This window comes from Pomacea canaliculata, linkage group LG4 (assembly GCF_003073045.1).
Source record: "Pomacea canaliculata isolate SZHN2017 linkage group LG4, ASM307304v1, whole genome shotgun sequence".
Taxonomy (NCBI): Eukaryota; Metazoa; Mollusca; class Gastropoda; order Architaenioglossa; family Ampullariidae; genus Pomacea; species Pomacea canaliculata.
The window spans coordinates 20,373,546-20,388,572 of NC_037593.1; the positions used below are offsets into that span (position 1 = coordinate 20,373,546).

At 36.9% G+C, this 15,027-nt stretch overlaps 1 protein-coding gene across 2 annotated transcripts; it reads left to right on the forward strand.

The window, feature by feature from the left end:
* Positions 1-714: 714 nt before the first annotated feature.
* On the forward strand, positions 715-14,496 carry LOC112562351 (WD repeat-containing protein 48-like). Of its 2 annotated transcripts, none has more exons than XM_025235580.1 (19): positions 715-943; positions 1,521-1,661; positions 2,449-2,530; positions 3,099-3,181; positions 3,606-3,735; positions 3,918-4,108; positions 4,319-4,423; positions 4,566-4,685; positions 4,819-4,887; positions 5,344-5,434; positions 6,715-6,812; positions 7,328-7,435; positions 7,698-7,797; positions 8,130-8,201; positions 10,412-10,484; positions 10,759-10,873; positions 11,505-11,581; positions 11,729-11,924; positions 12,557-14,496. In XM_025235580.1, the coding sequence occupies exons 1-19, from the start codon at positions 896-898 to the stop codon at positions 12,701-12,703; spliced, it is 2,046 nt and encodes a 681-aa protein (XP_025091365.1). In that variant the 5' UTR covers positions 715-895; the 3' UTR covers positions 12,704-14,496. The 2 variants fall into 2 exon arrangements, with proteins under 2 accessions (XP_025091365.1, XP_025091366.1); XM_025235581.1 differs by having other exon boundaries at positions 2,452-2,530.
* Positions 14,497-15,027: the final 531 nt, after the last annotated feature.

Below are 15,027 nucleotides of genomic sequence, written 5' to 3' on the forward strand. Positions count from 1 at the left end.
AAGGTTCGGTGAATGTGCACATGAAACTTGTGGGTTCGGTACCTCAAAAAAGGTTAAGAACCACTGATTTAGTCTATGCATGTATGATTTATGTAAAGCACTGTACAGTGTCCATATGAGCATCTTCGGAAAGGCGCTATATAAATCATTATCATTATTCCCTTACAATATGCTACCACCTCTGCCATTATTTCAGCTATTGTTCCTTTCCATCTTTATCCTGCTGCACACACATTGACACACGCACATGCGATCTCTAGTTTAACCACGAAGTAATATCTCTATATACGTCTGTGGTTTAACTTTGTGTAGCAACAAATAGTTTACCGTAGTGGTATGGTCTGCTAATCCATTCAGCAACACTAGAAGACCCAGTGTCTGCCTACCCCTCTGGGAGTTCCAGTTTAGGTAAGAAGTCATGTCTTGCTACATCGGCACTGAGACGGTGGATTTGATGTTTACCGTCTGCAAGATGCTTTTAATAAACGGTTGTCTTAGGTAGGAAAACAGAAAAATGTGGAGGATTCTTGCCAATTTGTGAATATATGTAAAAAAAAAAAAAAAAAAGAATGTGGAAGACTGCGAATTTGAAGACTAGTACAGCTTGCATCACAGAGGAAATACAAATTCGTGCGTGCATTGATCTTTTAAAAAGTCCTTTATCCTTTTCATTTTTTAGAGAGCAGCAAAAGTTCCCCCTCCTTCCCCTAAAAAGGGGAGAGCAGCTGAACTTCCGGCGAACATAAACAAACGAACGTGGATCTGTGTTCCAAAAGTATATGTGCCTCTCAAAGTGTAAAAATTATATATTTTCTTATTGCTACTGCCTCCGTTTTGCATCATCTTTTTCATCAAACTTTTTTATGATTAGCAGTATAACCTTAAAAACTGGATCATGACGACGCATCGGAGTAACGCAGGACAAGGCCGGAAGAAAGTGCAGGTATATAGTACTAACTACTTAGCGTCAACTGTGCTGTTCTCACTAAAGAAAACAGAATTTCACAAAGAAAGTACTAGAATAAAGAGTTGCAGCAAGTGTAATTTCATAAAAGTCTAGAGTGCATTGGTGGAATGGGGAAAGGCGAAACAGTCTCAGCTGACTGTGGGAGCTCCCAGCAACGAAGGAAAATTTTTTATCTCTGTTGCAACCATAGACAATAAAGATGCATTGTATATCTGTCAATGACAGTAATACAGCAGGATTGTCAGGGAAAATAAAGGATATGACATCGTTAATTATGGTCGCGAGTTATTGTTGCAGCCTTCTAGTAGCCTTTAGTTTCTGCAGCTGCTACCATGCTCATTACTTTCAGAATCTATAGCCATCTTACGCTAAGCAGTTCGAATCGTTGATTCTAGCAGACTGCTGTTGCTAATTGTTCTTTCTTAAATACAGAAGATTGACAGGATTTATGTGGAATGGACCTGCCAGTATATATATATATATCCATTAAAAGTCTGTATGTACTAATTTATTTTTCATATTGTTACATAGAATTTTGTATTTATACATTTAGGTATCATTTGTGATAAGAGATGAAGTGGAACGCCAACACAGGTCAGGTGTTAATGCCCTGCAGTTTGATCCCATGCTCAACCGTTTGTATTCAGCAGGAAGAGATTCCATTATCCGTATATGGAATACCTGTGCTAAAAAGGTGTGATTGTATTCCAATTTGTGTTGATGCATGGCCTGTGTGTTTGTTTGTGACATGGTTTGTCTGTGCATTAAAGGCTCTGCATAGTCTCCTAATCCTATCCTGGTGCTGGCTTTTAAAACTTGATCATTTCTGCATGCTAATTGTGGTGAAGTAATTCCAGATGAGGAATTCTTTTTTACTGGGGATAGTTGATTAATGTATAATTTATAGTATTGGTGATGTTATCCAACTAATAGGGTAGGATGAGATATACATACCCATACATTCTTTTGCACTCATGCATTTGTACACATTTTATAAATATGCATGATTACATATGTGCAGATAAAAATATTCATGCATAGAAATTATAGACGAAAATGATTTAGAGGAATGGTTAAGCATTAATATGTAGAGGGATTAGCATTAAGCACCAAGGTATATGTAGACATTTCTATTGACATTTTTATCACTTTTGCCCAAAGGCACATTTAAGTTCTTTTTCATGGTTTTTACTAATGTTCATGATTATTAACTTATAATAATTTAGTATCTCATCATTTATATGAAGTTTTTTGAGTCAAAATGAGGATTCATTGTAAAATTCACCTCCTGACACCTTGTAACAAACTGCTGAATAGGACTGTATGACACTTGTATGTATCCTGAGCTTATTTATAATTATTAATTTAAAGTTCTTTCTATTTATTTTTTTATTCTATTCTTTTAAATCTTCATATCTGTTTAGTTTCCATATAAATTTGGTATACATAAGATTTGTTTGTGCACTTGTGTGTTTCAACAGCAGCAAAGTCCATATATGCTCTCTATGGAACATCATACAGACTGGGTTAATGATATTGTGCTATGTTGCCATGGACGCACATGTGAGTTGAGTTTAATATATGAGCATATACTGTGATATAAACAGGTCTGGTCATTAAAATATATTAAACTACAGGCAGGTCAGAAGAAATGAGATAGAAGATATCCATTGATTTTATTGGACACATTATAGTTTTTGTTTGTTGTAATGTTTGAGACTTGTGTGAATGATAGCATTATTCTGTTGTGTGATTGTCAGGTCTTTATAGAACATCTTTGGTCATTTGGCTAAATATTTTTTTCTTTTTGTGGGAGAAAAATATACAAATATATGCAGCTTAATGAATCAGTTAATGAATAAGGACTTTAGGAATTTTCATGACAACACAAAATGAGATAAAAGTTTTGCACACCAGAAGGATCTAGACAGTTTCATTTAAAACTATGTGTTACCATGCATTTAATAGATTTTCCCTTTCAGTGGGAAAAAAGTATTTAAGAAAGGTGGTTTCCTCATCATGCATTTGTGTGAAAAACAGTTCAAATGCATTCTAGTGGAACATTTTGCATGATTCTGTATGATGCTTTCCTCTGTTGAATTAAATGACGGTCGTGATGCAATCATTGCAGTGATATCAGCTTCTAGTGATACAACTGTCAAAGTATGGAATGCACACAAAGGGTTCTGTATGTCAACACTTCGAACACATAAAGTAAGATATGGAGACAATTTTTGCAAGAATTTTAATCTGGATAAAGTTATAAACATCACTTCATGTGTTTATGATAAGTGAAAAGTGGTAGCAGTGCTTCGCCACAAAAGCCTTGCCTCTCATTATAAATATGATGAGAAGGGAAGGGATTCAAATGTGTTAAAAAAAAAAAAGGCCATGTAATGAAATGGTGGGAATTAGGGAAACTGACTTAGTTTTTTTTGACAGCTTATCTAATGCACCCTTTTTCAACATTCTAAGAAAGATATCAAAAAGTTCAAGTCAGTTATCCTGAGATTAGATCTAGTAGGTGGGATACCTGATTATCTTTTAATGAATTTTAGTGTCATGTGAAAGTCTGCTGTATTGTGCAGATCCTAGGCACACCTATCTGACATACATTCTGATTTTATTTTTTTTTCAGGATTATGTCAAAGCTTTAGCTTATGCACGAGACAAAGAGCAAGTTGCATCAGCAGGACTCGACCGGCAGATCTTTCTATGGGATGTCAACACCCTCACGGCACTTACTGCTTCCAACAATACTGTCACAAGTAAGAGCAGATAGCCTTAGTTTTGCAGAATGCTAGGAAGGATTTTTCAGCAACTTTCCCCAAGAGAAACATATCTTCATCATGTGTTCAACTGTTTTCTGAGGACTGTGCTCATTTTATTAGAAAACTAGTACAAGGTGTGTTCACTGGGTAGTGTTCTAATGCAATGCTTAATATTTCAGCATCTAGCCTGACCGGCAACAAAGATTCCATCTACAGTCTGGCCATGAATCCCAGTGGCACCATCATTGTGTCAGGGTCAACAGAGAAAGTTTTACGAGTTTGGGATCCTCGAAGTTGTCAGAAATTGATGAAGCTAAAAGGTCACACAGACAATGTCAAAGCTATTGTCATTAACAGAGATGGTACTCAGGTAAAAAAATATATATAAAAATTCAACACTTTTATAGAATTTTGTTTTTAAATGTAAAATAGTGTTTAAATATATTGTTATATATTTAACAATATTCTGTTTTAGGGTGGGCATTTTAAGATTAATTCAGTTCTTGTTATAATTCTAATCCATCATTGTTATGAAGATTGTTGTGAATTTGCTATATACAAATATATGACTATTTTTCAGTGTCTTTCAGGGAGTTCTGATGGCACTATCAGATTGTGGTCACTTGGACAGCAGCGGTGTGTTGCAACATTTCGAGTTCATGATGAAGGAGTCTGGGCTTTGCAGGTACTTCTTCAGTACAAATTAATTCTCTGGAAAATAGTATCGAGTCAGTATTAAACATCTAATAAAAATTAAGTATAGATCTGGTTAGACATTACATGTATAGTTAAAAAAGGTGTTTACATTATAACTTTTTGCTCTAAAGGCCAATGATTCCTTCTCCATTATGTACTCTGGTGGCCGGGACCGACAAGTCTGGGCAACAGACATACGCAACCCTGATTGCCGAGAACTTATTTGTGAAGAAAAAGCACCCGTTTTAAAGGTATTTAAGAATAGCTATTATTTGTTGAGTAACTCGAGAGATAATCTTTTAAACTTCTTCCTACACTGTCAACTATAGGTCATTATACATAGATGGTATTCTACATAGTTCAATAATAGCCTTTTATGTGCAGTTGGAATTAACACCAACAGAACCTCAGTCATTGTGGATTGCAACCACTGACTCCAGCATCAAGAACTGGGTGAGCTATAGTCATAACATAGCTGCTGCTTCTTTAGAGCATCTCTCTGTAGAAGACAAAGTCATGGAGAGTTGTTAAAATAGTTAAAGAAATTGTTAAAGTACATTCTTTTTGTGTTTTTTATTTGAAACAAAAGTAGCCATAAGCTTTTATGGAAATAATGTTTTAGTGATTGCTTCTGTTTAAATTCATTGTGTATAGATAGTCCTGAATTCTGTTTGTACAATTTTTTAAACCTCACTGCATCAGTCAGCATACTTAATTATTAGTTACAGACAGCTCAAAATGATGTGTTTAATGATTTGTTGGGATTTGGACCTTTTTTCTACAATTTTCACAAATATAAGAACTACATCAGAAAATTGTTGGTCATTGCTAGCATGTCATCAATATTTGCCTCCAGTTTTTTTGCTGTCAGTTTTTATATCCATGCTGCACTCTTGTGTTTCACTGTAGCCATTGAAGCTGCCCAATGCCAGAGTATCTGGAGAATACGATAATGACCGCGTCCGCCCAGCATTTACACAAGCTGATTTTGTCATCAAAGGTCAAGGCCAGCTCTTGAATAATGTTAAGGGAAAGGGCAGAGTATCTCGTTAACAAATGATTTTCTTTATCTGCAAGCTCAAAATAAAGTGATAGCAGTCATGCATGTATATACACCAAAGTCTGGTTATCTAGTCTTTATCATTCTTAAAAAATCTTGTTCATGAGTTTTTACTTGCTTTAGTGAGACAGCATTAACTATTATTTTCAAAGACTTTCATCTTATACCATTAATTGTTCAGAGTAATTGTACCTTTTTTTGCATTAACTGGCTCATTGGTAAGGAACAAACAAACATTGAAGAACCAGACTTTGATGTATGCTTGAATGTAGGTGAGAGAAAGAACATGTGCATCAGTATTTATTTAGGTATGTCTAAATATGTTATGAGCTTTGTATATGTGAATAAATGTGAATGCATGAATACGACTGCCTTCACCTCTTCCTGGATTACAATGATGCTGCATTATTCTAAGCAAAATGACTCCATGTAAAACTGCTATACTGTTGCGGGCCTATGCTCCTCAAAGGAGCAACAAGGAATAAACTAAACTACTAAAACTTCTGTATAACACATACAATGGTTTACTAACAATGGCAGAAAATGGTAACACAGGTTAAATCCAAAAATTAATCTGATTCTTTTTCTTGTCAAAGAGAGAAAGTTCGCTTAATTATAATGAGTTTTTAACATCTCTTTATATCACACACATCTTTTTTCATTAATAAAAATATTTAAACTTTGTCCTCAAAATCTTCAAAACAAAAGTATAAGCTCAAAGATATGGGAATGAAAAAATTGGAGAATAAAGATGTATGAACATCCAAAACTCTGCTGGGATTTTTTGGATGGTACAGTTATCTATAAAATCTTTTCTTTGTTCTTTTGCATCTACATGAGTTGGTAATAAATCAGGATACCAGGCACACTATAGTTTCCATACCCAATGTAGCAAACTGGTAGCATCAAAAATTAGTGTTTAAAATTTTTTTCATAATAAACATGGCCCCTGTTGGCTTTTTTTCATAACATTATCTGCTTAAGGACAGTGAGTGTAGTTTGTCTTGTAACAATACAGAAAACTGGAGGTTTTTTGTGTTCTTGGTGGCTCTTGTTGACTACTGTATAACAAACATAAATATGTTCCCTTACAATAGCTAGTTTTAATATATATATACAGGCTATCATCCTGCTCTGTGCCACTCATAGCTTTGTCAAGGGAGGCTAATGCTTAATATTGTTAATTGGAAATAACACAGTCAACTCCCTTATGTCACCAGGTGGACCCAGTATTCGGCAGTACTATGTACTTAATGACAAGCGCCACATCCTCACCAAGGATACAGACAACAATGTGGCATTGTGGGATGTCTTAACTGTAAGTTAAATGACTTCAAGGAAGTAAATATTTTTTTAGTACAATATTCTGTGCTTTAAAATTAAGGATGAAACTGTTGACCCCTTTAAACCTTTTGAATTCTGCCTTATTTAGCATTACTGAGGTATGTTAATTACCAAGCAGAATAAATAGTAAAGTGTATGTTGAGGATTACATGGGGTAAATGTACATCAGAGTGCTTACAACATGGAGAGGTTGGGCCTGGTTAGAACAGTCTAAGGCCAAACATACTTCAGAATTAGCCATCACTTTGATTGATGTGATGTGTTGATGTGTTAAAGCCCAGACCATTCCTTTCAAGGATGCATGGCCTTGAATACACTCAGCTGCTTTGATGCCGTAACAATTATATGTTGGTGTTATCGACTTGGTCATGATATGGATACTTAGCATTTCACAGAATTGTTGGTTGGTTGTTTTTTAAACAATGGAGACAGATGTCTCTTTATCTTGATTTTGTATCCATGTCAGAGGTTTGATGATTGTCTTTGCAGGCCAGGAAGATTGAAGATAGGGGCCAGGTGGATTTTGAGGAAGAGATCAAACAGTTCTTCAAGATGGTATATGTTCCTAACTGGTTCTCTGTGGATCTAAAAACTGGGGTAAGAAACTGTGGCTGTGGCGGTGGGTGGGTGGGGTATTTGCACTTGTTGGTACACACTCTCATGCACATATGCTAATATCTGTTCATACTCATTATGGTGTCAGACTGTTATTTTTATTATCTTGCATTTAAATTTATATTACTTTTTTATTATATGAAAGTTTAGTTGCTGTTACTTTGCCTTGTGTTACTTTTGTCAAATGACAATGTTCTATATGTTAACTGTGTACACTGATTTTATTTGTTTGTTTATTTGATAGCTGCTTACAATTCATCTTGATGACTCCGATTGTTTTGCGGCATGGATGTCCACACGCGATCTAGGGCTAGATATTCCTCCAGAAGCTCCAGAAACAAAGAGTGAGTGAAGATATAATATAAGTGAGTGGATGTGTGATATAAGTAGAAATGGTCTTCTTACAGCTCTATCAACTGTTTTTATGTCTTTTATGCCTCTGTTTTTGTGACAGCTATACTAGTTGAAATTGGGATGAAACTGGGTTTTAAGTGCAAGTTATAAGTGAGTAGAAGAAAGTTTCTTGAGAAACTTGTTAAAAATATTTCTCAGGTCATTGAGTGCAGTAGAACATGCAGGCAGTGTTTGTTGGTGGTGTGCACTGCAGTGGGTTTGGCTGGAGACTGGGCAAGAAAAGAGCCAGTGTCATTTGCTTAGTGTGTCCATTTTTTTTCAGCAAACATTGGTTCAACCTTGCTTCAGGCTTTGTTGGAACACTGGCCCAAAGCACAGTATGAAGACGTACAGGGTGAGTGTGCTACATTGGCAAGCTTTACTGGCATTATACTGTCTTCTGTTAAGAGTGACCTGGCAAATAAATCCAGAAATTACAAACTGGTGTGTGGGTTGATCATTTGTGCAAAGACAGCCAGCAATTTCCAAGACTGAAGAAGACATTGGTGTACAAAATATTTTTTTAAGTCTTTATGTTATGAAACAAGACAAACTCTTGGAAGTCATTTTTTCTTCTTCTTTAACTATATCAGATGACATGATCATAGGAGATAAAGGTTTACACTAGCACTTTAACTATCTAAATGTGGTCTCCCTGACAGGTGCCTCCACTAGTCAGGTGAGCAACTGCCCTATAACAACGTAAAAGGCAAAACGCACGGCTAACACACTAGTTTCTCTATGGTTACTGTGGTGTTCACAGGTGCAATGGTAAAAAAGCTTGTGACGCCAGAGAATATTGCAGTTTTCTTTTGCTTCTTCGGTTGCTCGACCACCATAGGCTTGGTTACGCTCGGCTTAGTTGTTTTTCTCTTTTTCTGTTTTCACGAAGAATAATAATAATGAGTACATTTGTGTAGCGCTTTTTTCCATCATATGCCAGACTCAAGGCGCTTTACAAACCATTTGAGAATGGACATCTGCATACAGTTTTTGGTGGAGTGGCCTCATTTGATGTCACCCTCCCTGTTCAGGTGCTTGGCCAGAGGAGTGAATCACCTACAGCTAGTCATAGGCTTCCAGCAGGAGATGGCACCCTTGCTTGAGAATAGAGTTTGGCAAGCCTGGGCTACTTTGGACAATGCTGTTGATCATGCAGGTAGCAGCTGGATCAATGTCGTCAACTCTCCTCCCTCATCCTGACTACCCTCTGTACACGGACCTCAGTTATTAAAGTTTGGTGGGGTAGAGGAGAGGAGTTATGCCTGCGACAGGGAAGAATGGGACACTGCATGCACCCTCTTCTTGCAAAAAGAGTGCTCCCTGGCTCGAGTGGTAAGCCTTGGACCTCACTCTTGGCTGTCCTATCAACCTGATGGCAAAGTGCAGAGGTTTTCTGATGCCATCGGAGACAGAGATGCACAGACTTCATGCTTTGGGCCACCACTGGACCAGGTGTTCCCATGGTAGGGGCTTGCTTACTACATCACCAGCAGCCATGGCTTCAGCTCATTGCCGATTGCTCTGCATTTGAAAATAAAGAGAAAGTAGAAGAGCAGATAGACAATGATTGGGGTAGGAAAAAGATCTTTACTGGTCAGATCTTCAACCCTGGTAGTGCTTCTTTACCCTCAGATACAGAGTCTGCTGGCCTTAGAACAGGCAGTGACGATCCAGGAGGAGACCCTCTTTGTTACTTTTTACATTGCAAATAGAGCCTAGGATTGGCTGCATTGTCTTTGTTTTATGAAGAGCAGCGCATCTTCTCCTTTGGGGACAACATAGGATGCGAACATTATACAATACAACATTATTCTTCTTTTCTGGCAACAGGCAATCATTCCTCTAGAGCACCTACTTTTTCGAGTGTCTGAGGGCTCGTTGCCCTCACCAGCTGGCAACTTTCCTTACGGCTTACCTTGGAATGTGATGCTTTTGATGGTGGGTCCATGATTAGCGAACTGGCTGCCTTCAGCGTTTTTACACTATGGAGCAATGTAATCATCTTTTCCAACAGCTTAGCCCATGAGATATAGGTTCATACCGTGTTTTTGCCAGCAAATCTTGAGAATGGCCTCCCAATTGTTTTTTCTCCCCACATGGAACCTGGAGTGGGTCTTCATGGTTGTTATCTCAAGACCCATTAGACTTGGTCTTGGATCCATTTATCAGGGTCAAGGAAAAGATTTTCCTGTTGGAAAGGGGTCTTTGAAATTCTTGCTTTTCCTGCTGACCAAGTTTTGTGCAGTTCTAGAGTTGGTTCTGTATCAGGGAGACAGCTTTTTGATGGTTAAAGAGCTAGCGTAACCCTTTATCCCCTAGGGTCATGTCATCCAGTAAATGTGGAAGAAAGAACACTCAAAATTTTTGGATTTTTTTTAAGGAGTCTGTTAGTAACTGATGATACATTATCCTCCTTGTCATGATCAGCTTGATCAGTTTTTGCATTATATTGAAAAGTTCCTGCAGTACTCTGTCTGAATTAATGTTATAGGTTACTATAATGTTGGTACAAGAGTTCATTACTTGTCTGTATGGTTACATGGTATGATATTCTGACTGCAGATGCAGATGGTCAGGAGAGAGGTTCCAGCAGTCATTACTTTAGTGTTCCTGGCCACACACCAGTTATATTCAGGTACGCTGGTGAAACCTGCATGCTTACTCAATAGATTTAGTTTTAAATATTCTACCATTTATAGGCATGTCTTTTGTGTGTGGTGCTGTGTATGTACACAGTTTTTTGAAGTGCATTGTTAACAAAAACCATCAGTGATATAATTTTATCCCCATCTTACTCTGTTGATCGTGTAGGAAATATTTAGGTTGTCTTGGCTGCTAGCCAAGAAAACAGATATGATTAGGGCCACAGATATGTCTTACAAATATTATCTGTTTGGATTTCTGTGCAGTGAAGTAGGAGGAAGAACATTGTTTCGCCTTTTGTGTCGTGATGCTGGTGGAGAGACTGAACAGATGCTATTAAACGAGACAGTACCTTCTTGGGTGGTAGATGTTGTTGTCCATGTGAGTAATAGTTTGCTTGAAATGACCAGGTATTGCACTTTGTTTCCAGCATACAAATTAGACATCGTAGAGAAATTTTGCATTTAATAAAGTAACATCCTTAAGAAGGTGCATCTCAAGTTTTGATATGCATGCATTAATTTGTGCACAAAAGGATCTTTTTTTTTCAAGGACGTGTTTTGTTTTCAGCAGCTTTTGAGCATGTTGAAGTAAATATTTATAGAAAGAAGAGTCTGATAATATAAATCATAGATGATCAAAAGGTGGGAAAGTCACTTTGGAGCTGTTGCGCACTAATTTCATCTACTGTTGAATTATGGTTAGAAATGGTATGTGTAGAAAAATGGAAGGCTTCAACTTGGTATATCCCACAGGTAGAAGCTATTCTGAAGTGCTGACATTTTTGTTTTGCTGTTTATAAAAAAATATAAATGTGTTTAAAATGTGTTCATTTCATACAGCAACACTTTTTCACCATTTCAGATCTTCTGTTATGTGACAGAGCATTTAGGATTGTTTAGAATAATTAACCAGGTTAAATTAAGTCAGCGCCAGTGTGGTTTCAGTGATTTGCAATGTTTGATGAGCAAGTACATATTATGAATTGTAATTGTGTGGAATCTGTCCACAGAAAAATATGCCCAAGTTTACCAAGATTCCGTTCTTCCTGCAACCTCACCCTAGCACTGGCATCAAGCCCATTAAAAAGTAAGTTCTGGAATGATTCCTGTGTTTTCTGCAAGCTAAAATCATGTTTTGTTAATGTCTTTGATGTCCTTCATTCAGCAAATTTTCTTTTTTTATTTTACCTTTTCGCCTATATCTGGAGTCATCCTGTGGTGTTAATATTTGCAGGGACCGATTGTCTGCTAGTGACATGATCCAGGTGCGCAAGGTCATTGAGCACGTATATGAAAAAGTGCTAGGTCAGGGGTCAGATGCAGGGTCACAGGCTGCTGGAAGCAATGCCAGTCAAGAAAAAGAGCCAGACAAAGAGGAAGAACTTTCCTCCATTGCTGAAGAACGTGTGGAACTACTGTGTAGTGATCAGGTACAGATTGTGTTGGGAAATACATTAAGTATGATGTTACTGGTCTTGACATTTTTGAATCATGTGCTCCACAAAAAGGTCTTTCATTGCCTTCCATCTCAGATCTACCTCCTCTTTTCATTTGTTAATAAATTAGGATTTTACAGACTTTCTAGGTACCAAACAGTTTTTCTCTCTAAAGAGAAGGTGCTTTACTGCCAATTTTAAATAAAGTTCCTGTGATGCTGATGAGCAGGCGTGCTAATATTATGTGTACATGTATGAGTACACATATGCTTACATGTGTCCGATTTATAAGTTCATAACAAGAAATTCATAGTTTCAAATTTTTGTGACTACATGCCTTTATAGTTTAGGGTGTCCTGCTCAGTCACAAAATTAACACATAATTTTTTACTTTGCTTGTTTGGGAAAAGGATAAAGATTTAAGGAGCTGCATTTGCATATTCCTTGAAAAGTATACAGCACAACATTTTCAGAAACATGTTGAAATGTACCCTTTTTTTTGTAGGTGCTTTACTGGTTTTATTTTTGTTTGTTTCTGGAATGATATAATGTTTATAAGAGATGATTGAAGTGTATAGGTGTATATTCTGGTGTTGACTAAAAAAGTAAATGAATGTTATTTTCAGGTTCTGGATCCAAACATGGACTTACGGACTGTGCGCCATTTTATCTGGAAACAGACAGGGGACCTCACTCTCCATTATCGACCTCTATCCAAAAAAGACTTTCAGAGCTTCTCAAAGTACTCGGCAATGAATTCAGGGGATGCATAACCTTAAGTACCATGTTGTTGTGTAACGTAATAAGTGCTGTGAAAAATATTCAAGAGTTGCTTGTACACAGCACTTGAGTGTCTTTCACTGCAGGGTTAGTCTGCAGTATTGAAAATCTTTAGAATCTATGGTACACTTCGCACTCTGCTTGATCAGAGTGGATGGTTTTCCCAGGCACTGATAGTCAGCCACAAGTGTGTTCTTATATTTGCATAGACTAAGTGCTGGTGCATTTGGGAGTATACTGTTCGCACCACCAGCCTGAGCACAAATCAGTTGATTTGATTACATTGTATTTCACATTTCAATTGTGTAGAGCAGTTTCTTTCTGTTTTACAACTCTGATAAGCATTGGAATCATAGACATGTCGTCCAATTCTGCAGGTACAACTAGGATAATATCAGGATAATCACAGAAAATGTTTCCTCTTAACCCTCTTTCCCCCATCTCCAGTTTGAGGTGCTGCCATAATTTTATAGTTTTCATTGTTTCTGACTAGCACTCATATGTAAAGTTCTTTTGCTTTATGTAAAATGTGGAGATGGAACTATGTATTGTGTAAAGTCATGTATTTTGTTCAAAAGTGGTGAGATGAGCATGTGGGCCTGGCTGAAAAGACTCAAGGCACTGAAACCTTGGAGGTCGTTGACCTTCTTTCTCTTTGTGGTTTTGTTAAAGAATGAGTGAAAAATGGGGAAAATGAACTTTGCCTGTGATAACAGCACTTTTTGCTTTCTAGCAGGTTTTTCAAATGACATAAATCTAGTTTATGTGCAAATGATGTGCATGATGTTGAGATACAACTTCAGTTAAATTATCATCAGTTTTTTTGTAGATATTCTTGTTTTCAAACTGGATGGGACAAGACTCTGGGTGATATTAACTATGAGAAAGCAGACATTCATGGAAATTAGCTGATGTCTGTATTTGATTAATATCAGAAATGCAGTGATTGCTTTAAACTTTTTATTATCAGTGGTTTACTACCTACTAGTCAGAACCCTTTTTTTTTCTGAACATGTAAGCTAGAAGTCTTTAAAGCAGGGCTTGGTTGATGAAGCTGGACCTTTAGAGTAAGATATTCTCAGCTTAAGCATGATGGGCTTAATCATAATAGAAAAAGTTTAACATAAGTGCTCTTACTGTAATGACTGCAATAAAGGTATGAGGCTGGCTTTGAGTGTTGGTTTAGTAATACTACGCAGGAAATATCTGAACGCTAATTATTCATTTACTTCTGTGTTATTTCTGTTAAAATGAGAATTCTCAGCCTCAAATCTGTCCATTTTTGGATGTTTATTTTGATTTTGTTTTTGGGTTGGTTTTTTTTTTTTAATGACGTCAAAAGTCAAACATCATTGTCTGGAATTTCAAAAAAAGTAGTGGATGTCAGTATGACTTTAAATAAGACTTGGTGTTGTACTCTATGTGTGCATGTGAGCAGTGAAACAAAATGTGGCATTCTGTAATTTTCTTTGTGTAAAACACCTTCATATAGATTGTTTTGGTAAAGTGGACAGAGGAGTTTGAAGGGAGTGATACAAAATCTGTCCACCTCCTCCAACCAACCCACACACCTATTTCATTACCAAAGGCATTAAAACATAATGGTAGAAATGTTACTGCCTGTGTTCTTATGGCTCACTGGCAACTCTTATATTGGCATTTGTCTGTCATTCAGATGATGTTGTTAACCATGTTGTTGCACTAATGTGATAAAATATAACCATCAGAATCAGACTGTGTTTATTGTGTGATATATAATTAAGAATTAAATAAAAGTATAAATATATGTGTCTTATGAAGCTTTAGATACATTTCTCCTAATTTTTCTCTTTGAAAGATCATCCAGGCACCATGTGCACCATAGGGAAGTTAGAGGCAGCTTTTAACTTGCAATTGTTTTAAAACTCTGGTGCAGCTTGCTTTCAAATCGTCTTATTCTTTGTGGGAAGCCGCTAGACAGACTAAATTTTGGGCGAGAACTTCCTGCTCTTGAGAAATTTTGTCAATTATTTTTGTCACTTTGACAGACTTAATTTTCAAGTGTCTATAATTGTGTGCGGTGAAAATGTATCAGTAACAGTAGTCAGATAATTTCAGGAGTAAAAGCCTTCTCCTAGTGACATATTTGTTTTTATTGCACAAAAGCAGATTTTCACATGATGGAGTCTTCATCCTTTAGGCATCATTATCAAATCTGCGTCATTTACACTCTGCCATACCCTGTGCTATCAACAATACCAGTGAACGGAAGTGATGGTGAGGTGTCTCTCAGGAACACGAGAATCACGCTAGGCATGTATGCTTACATGTATGCTTA

Bases quoted from the DNA above. Each gene is read 5' to 3' on its own strand.
- LOC112562351 (XM_025235580.1), top strand. From the start codon at position 896: ATGACGACGCATCGGAGTAACGCAGGACAAGGCCGGAAGAAAGTGCAG. The intron at 4,686-4,818 runs GTATTTAAGAAT...TTTTATGTGCAG, and splicing joins AAAAAGCACCCGTTTTAAAG to TTGGAATTAACACCAACAGA. The intron at 8,202-10,411 runs GTGAGTGTGCTA...TTCTGACTGCAG, and splicing joins ACAGTATGAAGACGTACAGG to ATGCAGATGGTCAGGAGAGA.